At 36.6% G+C, this 17,743-nt stretch overlaps 1 protein-coding gene across 7 annotated transcripts in view; it reads left to right on the forward strand.

The window, feature by feature from the left end:
- by (focal adhesion protein tensin) overlaps window positions 1-17,743 on the forward strand; it is an 88,306-nt gene that overhangs the window by 47,047 nt on the left and 23,516 nt on the right. For 6 of the 7 annotated variants that reach the window (XM_076136195.1, XM_076136196.1, XM_076136197.1 and 3 more), the window contains one exon: window positions 6,775-6,966. In XM_076136195.1, coding sequence (XP_075992310.1) covers window positions 6,775-6,966 — 192 coding nt within the window. Of the gene's footprint in view, window positions 1-1,261; window positions 1,704-6,774; window positions 6,967-17,743 lie in introns of those variants that run through there. The other variant, XM_076136202.1, reaches the window with a different exon arrangement.

The raw sequence follows: 17,743 nt of genomic DNA on the forward strand, positions 1-17,743 counted from the left end.
AATAAGTAGCTCAAAATAGGCATCTGGTTTTCACATAATGATACACATACGTATTAAGCACAAGAATTCATAATGCAAATGTTTAAATCATTTGAATTATAAAGTACCGCGAATAATTTAAAATAAAATAAATGGCACATCGAGTAAGCAATTTGAAATCGTTTTATCTGCCATTTGACGTTGTTAATATATGAGTGAAATAAATGGCCGCCTCGCTGCGAGGTTCAAGCTCTTGAAATCAATTAAGTATTATTTGCTGTTTTATAATGAAATATTTGCAGTCGCGCTACATGACAACTAGTTACGGAGTGTACCTTAAGAATAGTTTTCCAATAATGAAATATTAAATCCAATAATAATATTGCTAAATGATAAATTCCTTTTCACTTTATATGGAAGTTGTAATGAAAACTTATATGCTTTTCTTTATAGTTAACCTCTAAATATATAGGTACATGGGATTTATAGTATATATGTATCACATTATAATTATTAAAATCTGCAAGGTTATCGTGCTGCAACCTCTTCGTTACGTCATCGTTATGATATCACGATAGCTTTTATAGTATTCAATTAACAATGACGTCATCTATAGCAAGCACTTAGGTTTACATGCAGCTGACTTTACCCATTTATATTGATTGATTGATTGTTGGCTAACGTATCTACATAATTCTACATCGATTGCATGTACAACGATATTTTGCATTTATGAAACATAGTCCAAGAATTTTAACATGCTCAAGCATACTTCGTTAAAATCGTATTTATAAGTAATGTAATAATCCATTTATGTTGATAAAGTGCGTCTTTCATTTAAAACTCATAATACCACATACAACTGGCTAATGTATGGCTGTAGTTCAATGCAATTGACACGTGTCAAACAGAGCTCGCTCTACTATTTTAGGACATTGTTTACAGCAACAACGGAAGCTGTTACTGTGAGCCAATTGTAATTGGATGCTGATCCATTGCTATTTCGTGCTATATTTGTAGGTCAGTACCGACGGTCAGAACGTATGTAGTGTTAATACCTTATCTACCGCAATGATAATTGCCAGCGATAAATATCTTTACGAGAGTCGGCGCTCGCTTGTTGTGGAATGGGAATCGGCGGCGATGACAAGCGATTATCGTTTTATTAAAGGGTCATAATGTATGGATATTGATGGTGATAAATGTCCAAACATTCGGGGGCGGGTTGATGCGTCTCGCGGTGTGAAGGTGACGCGCGGCACGGCGGCGGGCGCGTCGCGCGGCGCGGACAGTGCGCGACGTGAGCGCGGCCCGGCCGCACACCGCAACCACCCACCCGCATGCGCTACACACGCCGACACAAACACCTATCAGCGCGCTTCTACATGGCGCGAAAACACGCAGTTAGCGCGGTTTTTTAGGAAAATCGCGCATAATCTCGCCAAAGTGTTACAGTGACGACTATTTCCTTTGAATACGCAAAGAAAATTTGTTCAATTTTTACCGCAGCGCTACCGTGTTTAGTGAAAAATCATAAATGATTGTCGCACAGCTTCTACGCAATGATTTAGTAATCATTCAAGGCGAAAAGTGATAAGATTATCAGGACAAGCGACGACGTCTACCCTCGCTGGCCTAAGATGAAGCTGTTCAAGAGGAGGCTGTCGTTCAGCACAGATAAACAGAAACAGGTTCCTCGCACAGACGATCCCTTCGAGCACGAGGTACTTAATAGAGTCATGTCTTATGCCTCCATACCATGCAGATATCGCTCTAACCGCTGCCACTTAGATATACCTATTTACGGCTGACATCATAACTCACAGGCGAGATCCGTTTAGAATAATTCAATTCTATAAAACTAGATTCTAAACGAACAAGATGCATAAATGTGGTAGAGACGAAGCATTCCTGTACGTATATAATATATTGTAGTAAACCATTTATAACATACCGTTAATAAGTGATAACAAATGTCGTATCTAACACACTATGTTTTGGTACTTATAACAATAGCTCTCATTCTTTATTGATAACGATAGTGGGCCGGAAGCGTAAAGTAAAACACGCGGCGAGTTTCTCAATGTGTTTAATATTAGATGGTCAATCATTGATAGGCGTTATATTGGCGTGGTTTTCTATTCTAGATGTTGGTACACACTTTAGCAAAGCAAATTGAAAGGCAAGGTTATCTTATCAGACGGAGGCCGCGGCGACGCACAGCTACACCGCGTTAGCTACTTACGATTTAATTTCTGCGAAACGAAATAGGTATACGGCTTCTAGCATTCGGTCTCGACTACGACCACTATTAAATCATGTAATTTATCAGCTCTGCTTACTGGAGCTATAAACCTTCGACGAATAAAACACATATTTTATCTAATATAACCGCAGATAGAGGCCTCTATTATCTATTAATAACTTTAATTTGGCCACCTTTGATCAATTCGAAAACGAGTAATAACATCGTCATCATCGTCCAGTCAGTAATCGTAAATAAAACATACAATCAGAAACGTTCCTGCATAAATAATGTTTTCGTAGCCACATCATCGTTAATTATATTGTAGTAATGAGATATAATAATATATTTTTTGCACAACAATGAGCGCAGTCAGCGTCAGAAACTGGGAAAAAACAAAACTACGTACAACTTTTTTTACTTAATAACCTTCTATGAAGAAATGAATACTTCATTCGTCTGTTTTTCGTTTATTGTTATCTAAGATCTTTGTAATGCTAATGTTATTCCTAATAGACGTATTTTAATGATCTCACGAGCACTGGCTGTACTGGAAGCTATTTGTACAGATGTTAAATCCCCGTCAATGCCAAACGTTAATAAAACAAGTCTATGAACACTTGCAAATGTACTTATGTACCGTGAACAGGATTAATGGGTATTGTGCACGAGTGCAGTGTGCAGGACACGGATAGGAAGCATGCCGCAACACTCTAATGGGCTTTGTCCGACCCGAGGAACGTTCTCGCAAAATGTCCAAGATGGCATAATGGATAAAAGAAACTTAGCAGTAGAGAGCCTGCGAGAGGTGCGCTACATGTGGGACGGTGCAATCAGCGCACGTAATCGCACTGCTAATGTGCTCCGACCATTTGTCCTTGGCCTGCCATTTGCATTGATATCGCGTTTACATAACATACCTAAACGTATACTAAGTATACCTATTTTCCTTAGCTATCACTACTCAGTACCTACTCAAAGAACACTATACGTGCGATGGGAACACTGAAAATAAAATTCTTATCAAAAGAAAGGAATGCATACAACCTATGACCCTTAATTTCAGTCAGTAACATCACTTTACAACAAGTAGGATGAAAAAGGATTGATTTGAATATAAAAGACCTCCATTGTCACTTGTCACAGTATATTATTCTTAATTTTTCATTGAAACACTGGCCACCTACAACTTTGCACTCATTACAAGGCACGCAGCTCTTTAACAATTAAAGAAAAAAATACAAATTAGAATTTAGAACTTCATTTAATTTTTTATTGATTGTAAGTGCACATCGTAAAACAAAATAATGAAAAAATATTTATTTTGTTATGTTATTGTTGCCAAGAAATCAAGTTGCATAAATTTTAAGGCACCATAAAGGTAAAGAACTTCATAAAAATATTATATTTTCCCTCGAACATTAAATCAAAGTTATTCCAACGTATGTTTTGTGCGCACTCATTTTAATGTGTTTGTGTTTAGCCTAATTTGAAATTCTAATAGCTTAAAACAGCAAAATTTCAAGAGCAAGTTCAAGTTCTTGGTAATTATAAACCGTGAAGTAATTTTATAACAATTATACGAGATATAAATTATGGTAAGGCCCCATTATTTACACACGTGTTTCAAAATTGACTGCATCAGCATTATTTAGGGGAAAATTATTTCAATAAATTTTATTTTTATCAATAACTATTTTTTACAACAATGAGCAGATTTTATAAAATTATCATTACTATATTTGATTTTCCATGGATACTGGTCTGAAAATTTTTAAAAAGCATTTGAATACATTAGTAGATATTAGCGAAGTTTTATGTTTAACATGTACAATCTTTAAAGGTTGAATACGCAAATACTCTTTCCCAACACACTACAACATTTATTTGCAAAATATAGTTAACTAGATATTAAAATATATATTGCTACCTTTTTAATACCAGTGCTGCAGACTATAAGGGAATATTAGTGTCAGAAATGTATCATCGTGAATATTCGTAGAGCCGAATATACTTTATGATTTTTTCTTAGGCTGAAAGAATGCCGTGCTTTCACAACACTAATGATCTGTATCTGATCTATTTTTTAATAGTTACTTATAAAACAATGTAAAATTTTAAACATACTATATATTATACCTCAGAACGTTAACTCATTTTTGGATGACTTGAGCACTTTTGAAACAAATTTTGTTACACAGTTTTGTTTATTGTGTGCTTTTAGAATAATAATTATAATAATATGCTGATATGATGTATATGAAACAGTTATTAGTTTTGTATAAAATATAGGAAGTTGTACCGATTTGAGTAAAACTCATTCATTCCAGTTATGGTACTTTTGGGAGTCTATTACGTACTTTAAATGTACACATTCTAATTCATATTCAAATAGAGTTTTTCTTTATCACTCTCGATCAATACAACCTTCCTTTTACGTGCTATAGCGTGGGTCGCAACGAAGTCACTTAAAATTGTTAACCATTTCTAATACCCACGTAATACTACTTACTACTTACGATTTCTCCGAAGAAAGAAGACGAGCAAATATTTGTACATCTGAATACCGATACTTAGAACTACAAATGCAATTTGATGAGTCGGATCTTTTACAAACATCTGCTAATATTAATATCCATAAATATTAAAACGAAGTCTAGTGCAATTTGGCCCTTTGCCAATCATAATCTTATACTATTGTGCCACTTCCTTATTTTTTAAATATATACTCCATTATCTAAAGTTGGTTAATGAGGCTTTACGTCACGATGAGACATTAATGTTGTAATACGTAAAGATAAATTAAAATAATCTTATAGAAATACTCAATCATCGATAACTTTGACACAAATAATAAACAAAATAATTTGTTGGTAAAGTGACTAATTCCCAATAATGTTTAGGCGTGAAACCAGTACTTGATTGAAATGATGATGAGACGAGAGGTTAACTGGTGGCGTGGATAACTTTATTAATTCCTGCAGTTGGCTTATCTATCCGATACGTGTCGAAAGTAGTAACGAAATGTTAAGTGCATGCGCCCACGCATCAACGTGTACTCGTCCCTGTATCGTTGCATACAGCCACACATACCCACGTGGGATGTTTATTATCTTATCTACCTGCTAGTTAATCCGTTGTGCTATTTTCACACAATGTAGAACACAGATTTTGAAATAATACAATGTTTATGGCATCTTCTTTACAAGTTACATGTTGTTGGTGGCATGTACTTGTGTACTTTATATACGTGTAGAGCGCATCACATACCCAGTATAAAAACAATAAAAACAAGTACTTAAATACACGAAAATACGCATTTACTTTTCATTTGTATCCTTGCTTGCTTTTTTGAACATTAATTAACGACCCATGGCCTCCTTTCTTTAGAATATTTTTTTATATACTTATTATACGTATAAAAATTACTTAATAATTGCTACGTAAGTAAAATTTATCAATATTCTCGGTAACTATTTTCGTTACACGCCCCCCAAAGTTATGAACCAATAATTATTCAATTTTAGCCCAATTAAGTGGATGGGATCCCATTGCGTCTACCACGTATCGCTACATAAATCAATCTCTCTGAAACCATAGCATTAAGTCAACACGTGTGCTGTCATTATCGTTATATTCATAGTGGGACCATCCGACGTTGAAGGTGATCATTATGATTCGAGACTGCAACGTTGCACTATATACAGAAACAAACCAAACTATACAAGCTGGGGTTTCATAGCGCGTGATTGTGTGTCATTAGGTTACCTAGTGTCCGTGTACGTTATGCCTTTTTAGATTAGTTATAGCCAATATCCTGTGCAAGTGCGGTTTGTATTACAAAGATGTCCAGCTGAGGCGCCTTGTACGTGTCCAGAATATTAACCGCCTGTGTTTGCTCCGGAACCGATCTGTAAATATAATAAAAACAATGCTATTGAGCACAACCCTCATCCGCAATTTAATCACAACATGTTCCTTTAATACCGCTACTTCATATATTTCTCCGCTATAACACAAAAGGATTTAAATAAGTTTCCAATTTATTTATTCTAGCTGAGCTAAATGTTTTAGCAAAGGATTTGCTATTTTTGTTATGCAAGCTCGTAGCCATGACTCAGAGGAATAAATTAGCTTGAGCAAGAAAGCTCTTGAAACTCTTGGGTAGATTAAACATTCCTTAACCATGTAATAGAACTAAAAAATATCCGTCTCGAATGAGGTGTCGCGTGTCTAGAGTTTGAATAGAACGCGGAGAGTAGCAGTTATGATTTCGAATTTCAACCCGGATTTGAAAGCTTTTGTTAACGGACAAGGCTTTACAAGTCCAGTGACAATATCTGCGTGCCTAGCGTGACCAAAGACTTATTTTTGTGTTTACAATAACCAATTCGCGACAGCTATCTCTTAGGGATAACTGTTCTACCAGTAATGCGCTGACTTGAATTCATATTTTGAGTTGTAGAAAGCTTTAAATATTGGCCATGGCGATCGTTTCTCTATATTATTATCTATTTTTTCCTGAATCTAAATTTATGTATTTTTAACAGGATAGAGCACGGTTTTCGGATACAAGCTGGCAGATTCACCGCAGTTGGATGCGAAATGGCGACCCACTGCCACTATCGCCGACGGCATCACGCTCGTTGCCCGCTCCGCTCACCGCTCCGCCACCGGTACCGGCTATATCATCAGAAGCTACCTTACGCTCTGAACAAAACGGCATCTATGACACGATTACGGTAAGTACAGTCATCGCTCATAAATATTCATACGTATGATTGGCTCTAATACAATAAAATAAATACAAGATCGCTGGTACTGAAATTAATCGTGCGTAGAATAATTGCGAGGCAAATATTGGAACGTACTTAGACTAGGAAGTTAATAGAGAATAATATATTGATGAATATGTTATTGCTGCTTACGTGATCGCAGCTGTATGTTTACTGAATGTACATTCTTTTGCATCAAGATGAAAATTATTTATTTTCCTGTTGTCATTTGTCATAAGATTCCCAATGATTGATTTCCAAACTAAATGTTTTATTTCCTATTAAAGTTAGCTCGATTCAATTAACTGACCAATAATTAATACATATTACAACTTAAATGATGTATGATATATCTATACAAGCTGGTCTTGATATTCTAGACGACATCGACTCTATCACAAATAATTATTCCCACTTAGGTATAATCAGCATGTTATTGATGTAGTCATGTCACATAATTATTTATTTTATGTATGTCTGCTTCTAAACTTATGCACCTTTAGCCTTAGTCTGGTTCTAACCATAGAAGTAGAGTTTTGGGAGTTTATATGTGATATCTTAGTAATACTCTTTGCAACTGTAGCTATATGTCTTCGTTGACAGCTGAATGTGCAGTGGGATTTTATTAAGGTAGGAAATTGATTCGAATACGCGAGTATGCGGACGTGGTATTAACCCGTCAAACTGCACAGAGAGGCGCGCCGACCCGCGCACGCGCTGCCTCGTACACGACGGCGACATACAAACTGAACCTCGGTTTTCGAACTATAGATTTGCATTAACTGGTCATAAATCATAATCCGCCGGCCCAGGGCTCCAGCGGCTTAGAGGCGTACTCACGAGCCGCGAGTTCCTGTTGTTTCGCTAATGTACCTTTGTGCTCGCACGCTCGTAAAATGAGGGTTAGTGCCCGGAGACCGCTGTATGCTGTCACTAAATTCCACTGTTATACCTTACATACATTTTATTTTCAGTTAGTCTGGCATTCATTGCTCTATTGTATCTCTTGCAACGCCCAATAGTTATGTATCCATTATAGGAATTTTATGGTCATGACGACACAAACCTAACGTATAAGTACTAACAAAGTAAGTTAACGACTGTAAGGAAATAAACGTGTACCTGTGATACTGTTATTCAAGATACCGCCTATGTTTCAAGATAGCAACCATATTACTATTGTCATTTAATAGTGATAGAAAGATATTGTTAGTGAAATGACAAATGCGTGCGCACTTAGGGTCGACAATGCTGAGAAAACTGGGCCGGATGTCGAGAACATTAATATTACGAGTGCTGTAGGGACACCATGGAGCATGGCTATTTGTTTCCCAACAGCCGCCCACGCGACTCGTGTTCCGCACCAACTGCAATATCGTTTACTCTCTAGGATTGTCGTGATTTAAGTTGTTGTTGTAGTTACTAAGCATACCTTTAAAATAACTTAATATTCAAGGCTCAATACAGAAGCAAGATAAACGTGATATACATATTTTGTAATAATTCAGACAACAAATCGGACCTCCACAAACCTTTTACCTGGGTTATAACACGATACGATATATGTTAAGACTGTTGTCAGACTTTCGAGTTTCTGACTACTGGTAACGACTTAATAAAAAATAAAACAAACACAATCATATTTTAAAATATAAAGTTCATTCATTATAATTATTAGTAAGTAATTTATTAATAAAGGAGGCGTGTTAGTTGCCTATAATTCCTGCGGTAACCGCAGCTCATTCTATATTGCGGTATGGATGTTGTGAACTATGTGCCAGCCTTGTAATTATCGTTAAAGCTACTCATTGTGGTGCTAGTAGTATGGACCGTACTCACTCTCGATATTTTAATTACGCACTGAACCCTAGGGTTTATGTGTTTAATCAAAATACCCTGAGCTACTCGATAATCGTATTTTGTCATCTCTGAGACATACATTTTAGGAAATGGTACAATACGTTTAGTGTATCTATGTATATGTACGTATAGTGTAGTGTATTCTTTCGAAGTAGGTACTTTTGCATACTTATTGTCATTAATTTTAAATATAGAAAAGTGTTATCTGAATGCTCGACGCTCTTCGATGGAGTATATAAAATGTTCCCTAGAGTCGTTTATGACAATTTCCGGCGGCGTAAGTGCCGACAGCCGGGGTAGTTCAGCTCTAATGGGGTAATTGTGTTCGCGAATAATTGATGAGCCAATCGCCTTCACCTTCCGCACTCGTTTACTATGGCCCTGCTTTTTACCTGTCCTATGCCACATTTATCAACACGTTTTACTGACTAGAGACCGAAGACTTTTTTTCTGATTTCAACAACATTACAAGCAATCGTACGTCATTGATAACGATACTAGTTGATTATAATGATAGATTGGTATTATCTTATCTGTCTGTGAATCTACGATTACACCTGATAAATAATGAGAGGGAATCTTTCTAGATAATTTTACTTGTACATATAACCTCATAGTAAACTAAATCGTTTGAAGAAGTAGATTCTGTATGTTAATATGTTATGACTGCGTTTCTCATTGGCCGTTTGATCTAGCAAATTACCGCAATAATAACTCATTGACTTCATTGTTTCTCAGGGATGAACTTAAAATGTGTACATTTTAAAATATCCTGAATGTAACATAGTGGCTAATGTGTAAGATGTTGCAAATATTTTTTTATATTTGCAATTTTTTATTTTTAATATTGGAAATTTGTTAATACCATACAGAACAATTTATTCGTTACCTAAAGGTAGGTTTACTTGTGAAATGTGAACTACACAGCGCATTATTGAGGATTGAATACAAATGGAACATTTCCTTGTCACAGGCGATAAATATTTAAATAACAGGACTCGATCTGAAAGGGAGACAAATATTGACACTCTATTTCCTCTAGCCCTCTAGCTATTCCATATTAAAAGAGTTTCACCTTAAGTACGTGTAAAATATTCTCTTTATGTATACGAACGGCAAAAACAAGGATTCTATAAGCCTTAATACGTTTCATACGGTCGGCCGCTTGCTACGGAATTCTGCAGGATTGTTCGTAACCTACGTCATACATATTTAAGAAAAAAGGAACCTCATTTGTTCGAAACACGTGCTCTTTATTATTTCGTTGAACATAGCTAGCTGTACACTGCGACAAAAATACTGTATAAAAAGGAAATTGGTATTAAGGTTACTTTCCTAAGAATTTGGTAATAAGTATATCTGCCATGGTCAAAACAGTTATTTGCCTGTAATTTCCTAGTGTTCGTATAATGATCATCACTTATTGTCTCCGTCATTAACCCGAACCGTACGCTACTGCCGCCCCCATCGTCATCATACCAGTTGTTGTCAGAACAATCAAATGCGTTTTAAAATATGTAATGCTGTTCTATGATCTGTGTAATTTAACATTTGTGTCCATAATATTTTGGTTTGAACAAGATTTTTACTGAAAATATGAATGCTGAAAGAAAATCACATCGACACATGAATAAAGTATACGTTCAAAGAAAGGGATACGAAGATGAGGCCGTATTTCAAGAGGTTGAAGTCAAAACTGAATAATTTAGGGTTACGAGCGTCTGTCTTAGATCGTGAAGCAAGCAAGATAACAGAAAACGTCAGGAATTGGTACCGGTTTCATCTCAAACTTTAAGTGTTATACGTACCTACTACACAATGGATTTTAGCATGGGAATTTGTTATCATTCCTTTATCTTGACTCACGTTGGAATAGCTTATATATTTAAAAAAATATTTGAATATTAATTTGACAGTTTTCAAATAATAATGAGTTTAATTTAAAGTTTACCAGTTAGTTATACAGCACTCTCTAAGACTTCAAATATTTTACAATTGTGTTGTAATGCGTGTTACGTAATATTTATCTATTCAGTGAGAGGACAGCTACTGGTTACTGGAAGAGTTTATGGAATTTAAATGCCTTTCTGTGACTGAGGTTCAACGTTTAGCATTGCAAATACAATGATCTAATCTGAGCTCTGACTGACAATACAATGCTAAATAGTTTTCTAGGAGTAGAAAACTGTTACTCAATGCGGTTGTGTGGGCTTGACACGTATAACCAACATATTTGTATGTAAGATGAGTATGATTTATGTTATGTATGAAAACATTTCTGTTTATTGTGCTTATATTTCGATGTTGAATATGAAACAGAATCAAAGATGAAGGGATTTTGCGCGATATGGACGTAGCTTATTTAAGGTTATAGTGTCACGCACATACTATACGTTTTTTTGAATGTCATAAAAAGACAGAGGTTCAGATTCAGAATATCTTTTGTTAATACGTTTCCTCGCCAATATTTTTTTAGGGAGAGTTGAGAGTCACCTTTTTCTTGATGTAGTAAACATTTTCTTTTTGGTGCATAAATATTTTACTAAGAATACTTTGATTAACAAGGCGATCCAAAAGGTGCAGATAAAATAATTATGACTTTCCAATTTTTGACACCTCGTAAATCTTTTAAACTGGCATGTTTGCCAATAGATAACATTTAGCCACGGCATGATAGCGGACCACCCGGCCGAGAGCAAGATACTGATCGGCGGCATCAGGTGTCGGCGCACAGACCATCGACTCGTTCCTCACGTCGCCATAAATAAAATTCGACACTTAAACAATAGACCGGCGCTCGACCCGACCCACAGACCCCGAGATCGAGCGATACCATCCATCGCTCCTCCGCCGCAATCAAAACACTTCGTATTAGACAACCTGTTCTGACTGCCGTCCGTAACGTGACACTCCTCATACATAACACAAACAATACTAAATTTTTTATACCATCACTCCCAAACTCTATGATTTCTAAAGGCATCAAAACAATAATTTCGATTGCTTACAAATTGAGCAAAACTAAAATAAATAGCCATGGATATAGGTCGGCGTGGTGTAATTAATACAAATTGCTTTCGGCCATAAGTGGCTGTCAAAGAGGCCGCGGGCCGGGATTAATGTTAGATAAGTGATTGGGCTACGCTCCATAGCTCTCTGACGGATCACGTCCGGAACTCAACGCTACGCTCCAAAACGTGCATAGCCGATGTAGGGAAGAAAACCGCTAGGCTAAAGTGGGATTGGGCCGGGCATGTTCACCGAATGCACACCGAAAGATGGGCTAACATTGCCACGAAGTGGACGCCACAAGATGGTCGGCGCCGAAGAGGAAGGCCTAAACGGAGATGGCGGGATGACCTGGATGCGTTCCTGCACGGATGGCCAGACGCAACAATCGACCGAGGGGACTGGAAACTCAGGGGAGAGGCCTTTGCTCAGCAGTGGGACATAGAAACAGGCTAAATAAAAAAAAAAAAAAGTGATTGGGCGGCGGATCGCGAAACTTTCTCACGATAGCTATTGCGATAGCAGCGGGGCCCTGCGGCACCGTATCCACCCGTATCTTCCAGACTTACTGGATACCGACAAAATACTGTAGTTCCTTTTACAGCCGTAGATAATATTGTTTACTTGAAAGCGCAGAGCTGTGTGCATTGCTAGTGAGAAAATTGGACTATCGCGGTATAATACTCACTGCCATTTTCTACATTACAGCTTAAAAAATACTAATATAGGTATGTAATTAGTACGGTACTTATAGTTGTGATGGAAGATTTGAGCTACTTTAATAAACCGTGATTACAATTATGTCTACACGCAACGTATCAATCTGAAGCTTACGCACATTCAATTAATGTATGAAGCTCTATTTATAATTGCATTGACGTTAAGCTTCATACGTAATTATGCGCCTCGGTAAAAGAGGCAACGGTTGAAATAGAAAGTTTATTCCATAGAAATGAAATGTTGTGTAAATATTAAGTCTCTGAGTAAATATTTGGGCCCGACTTGTTGCTGGACGTTACGCTTGCATTAGTTGCTTTTAAAAGTAATATTTACATTGGTGGACCACTTTCAAAGGCTTGTTAGTGATCACTGCACTTGTATTTTCACACAGCAGAAACTCAATTTAAATGTAGTCACTATTTATTTTGTTAAAGAACCAGTCAGGAAGGAATTGGTTTATTTAGACGATTTGTCTATAATGACTTTATTCGAATCGCCTCGTTCTGCTATTACTCAATTAAAAGAAAAGAATTAGTCAAATCGATGTGTGTAGAGTTGTAGATAATGTCTACATTTTGTGGACAATAACCGGTTTAACAAGAATGTTTCCGTTTAAAATTATACAATTTAAGTTGTTTCCTGTTTACGATCGTTTATGAACAATGTTCACTTTGTCATTTTGTCGCAAAGTCGTGAAGAATTGTATTCAGTTTTAGTTAATTAGTATTTGTAATATTGCAGTTGGCATTTTCTCTTTATTGCAAGCTTCTTTATATTTATGTCTAGCTAGAGACCACATGAATAACCTGGTATAGAACCACCGTACTTCCTCACATTTTTCTCGTTAGTATATTTGTTTTTGCACTAACTAAAAGTATGATAGGTAATGTTTTATTTCTCATATATTACTGCTTATTATAATAACTCCTGTGCATTCAAGTAAAATAACAAAACTATCTGCAGCAAGAACATAAGTTAAACACAAAACTTTGCTTTTAACACAAAGCTGAATACTCTATCTACATTCAGCCTTTATGAACAAAGTTTCTAGACTTTATTTTACGCAATTACACTGCGGCTAATGAAATGTAAAAGTTGAGACCTAGTTTAATAAGGAGGGTCCACAATACTCCGCATCATGAAAGTTTATGAGAACATAAAGGGTTGTAGGTTTGTGTAATATCGTGGACGAAATGATAGCACGTGATTGGCGGGCACGAGTTGGCCCTTAACTTGTGCATGTGCCGTGAGAATGTCGCGCAATGTCGCGTTGTCGATCAACCACTCGTTACGTACAGATAAGCTCATTATAAGGACCGCACTGCGCACACCCTGTACCGCGGTGTCTTACTTTTATGCCTATTGTTTTTGTATTATCAAAGTTTCGTCTCATTTTCACACGAATGTTCTAAGTTCCTAAGACTATGTGAATTAGTTACACTTGGATATTTTTCTGTTCTTTTATGGTTTAAGTTCGAGCTTGTGAATTCGCTATGTTGAGTTCTGTTAGATAATAATGTGCATGTTTACATAACATAAAAAAGTTCATTTTAGTATTACGTAAATGGCATACTTATTCGTCTCCCTAAAATTGAGCACCTACCAGCTGTTCAAGTATACATTTATACTTTAAGTATATCTTTAGATAAAACAGCATTCTGAATAATACAATATTAATTAAAATAATACAACAAACAAACACATGTATAGCAGACGTTACACGGGAAGACGATGTTTTTAATCGGGGTTAGTTATACTATCGCGTAGAGCGCGCAGCGGCACGCGCGTTTGTTTACGGAAGCCGCCGCCCGCGCCTGCACGCGCCGCCCGCCCTGAGCCGCCGCGGCGCCCGCCCGCCCCGCACTCTACCACGCTGTATGAATGAATGAACCCGTCAGGTGATTTCGTAACGCGCATTACACCACACGCTTTTTATACCGACATTAAATCTACCCATCCGCGGACTTTATTTTTATAGTAAAGTTAAAATTGACTTAAAACAGAACTTTTCTATAGCTAAAAGACTTGACTCAAATCATAGCTTTTTCAGTCACTTCCAATCAATGATACAATATCGAATAAAATTTAGTTTTAAGATACATCTACTAATAGTACGGAACAACGGTACATTCTAATTTAATTTATTTACCCTTAAGTCCATCTTAATTATATGAAACTATTCTTATACAAAAACATAATTTACGTTTTCGACGACAAAGACGACTGCAATCATTCGGCCAGTGATTAGTCAAATAAAAATAAAAGCGCAGTGGTGCGTCGCGGTTCGGTAAGCGTACACTGCTCCCTACTCAAAATATTTTTATGGTAGAATACTAAATTACGGCCTTTATACAAAACCGTCATAAACTCTAACTTCATATTATTATCGTAATTAAAATTGTTTACAAAGATGAAATTGTTCGCTATTACTTAATTGAAGTCAAATTTATTTTATTTTTCTCAAATTCTTAGAACACTACCAAAATTAAATGATTCACGTCAGACAAGAATGCGTCGTTTACAAGCTATCTTGGATAATAAGATCGTTTGTTCTGCATCACTGTTCATTTATAGAGCGCGTTAACATAATATAGTTGTGAGATAACAGAGAGTAGTCAGTAGTGTACTCGGTGTAGTGAGACTAGCGCGTCGGTTGCCTAGCAACGTGGCGACGCACTGTGGATCGAAAATCGGCTGTAGAAGACATAGGATCTCGATGTCGTGAATGTTATTTTTTTCGCTGGAAATGACTTCTGCTGATCATTACTGTTATAAAAAATGACATATGAAGTAATTGTATGCACAAATGGAAGAGTTATAATTTTTTTAAGAAAAATTTGTATGGAGCTGACATGAAAAATGAGAATATCTCTGGAATCGCAAGGTTGGCCGTTATATCCTCGCACACTGATATAGTACTATTTATTTGTGAATTTTGGACATACTTTATATGGCGGCATCACTTGCGATTTTTTTTCTAAAAATCGGCAAAATTTTCAAAAAAAAATTTTTGTTTATGATACATTTTAATGCTTAAATGCGACTATAATAAGTGTAATTTACAATATTTTTTATGCTTAGACCAAAACATTCTAAGAAATCACACAATCGTATTATTCCTCCTCGAATGGTGCTCTCTGAACCTCGTATAATCTTTGTTTCGGGCCTCTGAAGCTTCTTCCGAAAGACTTCCAAATGGTACAATAATAGCATTTACTCCGTTTATCAACAATTTGTGGACGGTAGATGATATGCAATACCCATCGTACAGTTCCAACTATTTTTCAGCGGTTGTTATTAAGTCTTCATATAATCCAAATACTGAACTTGTAACGACAAGATAAACAATTAATATTAATATCAAAGTGGGGATTTGACGGTGCATCTAATCAAAGCAGATATTAGCAAAACATAAAGAGTGGTCAAGATGATTCCAGCATATTTATGACCAGTTTGGTTCCATTAAAGTTTCATAGCTGACGGTGATACCCTATGGGTGAATCCAAAACCCTGCTCACCGCCTCTGTATTGCAGTCCAGTCCAGTTTAGTTTTGCGAAATAATCCAAAGAAGTTGTCATAAATGAAAAAATTGCAGTGGATAACAAAATTGAAGCTCTCGTTCCCTCAATATATCGATGACATGAAATTAGTCCACCAATTGGTGATGACAGTGTCAAAATTTGTACATATCTGTCTGAAGCGAAGTCAAATGCGGCCTGCTACCTGTGTTTGGCTAAGCCCACATAAATGAATAAGTTAGATGACTAAGATGCCATTGCGTCAAAAACCGTTTCTTCTGGCGTGTGCGGATAAACATTTATGTGATGTCCGCATTAATGTGATGAAATGACTTCTACATATAGCGCATCGTCTCGACTTCAAAAAGTGGTCTGCTAGAGGAGAAGGCCATCAAGAGTTATTGCATCCAAGAAAAAAGCTCATCCAAGATTGATTCAAAGATGATCTTAACCTTTGATCGATCTTGGATGAGTTTTTGGTGGACTAATTTCATGTCATCGACAATGTGAGGGAACGAGAGCTTCAATTTTGTTATCCACTACAGTTTTTTCATTTATGACAACTTCTTTGGATTATTTCGCAAAACTAAACTGGACTGGACGGCAATACAGAGGCGGTGAGCAGGGTTTTGGATTCACCCATACGGTATCACCGTCAGCTATCAACTTTAATGGAACCAAACTGGTCATAAACGTAATTCGCAGATTTGCTGTGATTCTGAGAACTATCACATCTGGAGAGTTTAAATACGTGCAGAAATTTAAAGAATACGCTAGAACAACCGCTGAAGAATACTTGGAATTGTACGATGGGTACCTACTGCATGTCTTCAACCGTCCACAAATTGTTGATTAATCGAGGGGACATAATTGCAGTTAATGCTATTGTAACAATTGGAAGTCTTTCGGAAGAAGCTTCAGAGGCCCGAAACAAAGATTATACGAGGTTCAGAGAGCACCATTCGAGGAGGAGTAATACGATTGTGTGATTTCTTAGAATGTTTTGGTCCAAGCATAAAAAATATTGTAAATTACACTTATTATAGTCACATTTAAGCATTAAAATGTATCATAAACAAAAATTTTTTTTTGAAAATTTTGCCGATTTTTAGAAAAAAAATCGCAAGTGATGCCGCGATATAAAGTATGTCAAAAATTCACAAATAAATAGTACTATATCAGTGTGCGAGGATATAACGGCCAACCTTGCGATTCCAGAGATATTCTCATTTTTCATGTCAGCTCCATACAAATTTTTCTTAAAAAAATTATAACTCTTCCATTTGTGCATACAATTACTTCATATGTCATTTTTTATAACAGTAATGATCAGCAGAAGTCATTTCCAGCGAAAAAAATAACATTCACGACATCGAGATCCTATGTCTTCTACAGCCGATTTTCGATCCACCGTGCGACGCCAGAGCGCGTCTAGCGCCGGGACGCTGCGGCGCTCGCCGTCGCCAGTGCCGCTCCCAACGTCGCGACAGAACACCCCATATACTCCCAACCGAATATACTTGCTCTACACTAAACTTGGCTCGAACACTATTACATCAGTGCCATGGAAATATAATGTAGTGAACATGAAATTCAAGTACGAACCAGTGATTTGTGCCAGTTTTAAAGTGAAAAA

Source organism: Anticarsia gemmatalis, chromosome 3 (assembly GCF_050436995.1).
Source record: "Anticarsia gemmatalis isolate Benzon Research Colony breed Stoneville strain chromosome 3, ilAntGemm2 primary, whole genome shotgun sequence".
Taxonomy (NCBI): Eukaryota; Metazoa; Arthropoda; class Insecta; order Lepidoptera; family Erebidae; genus Anticarsia; species Anticarsia gemmatalis.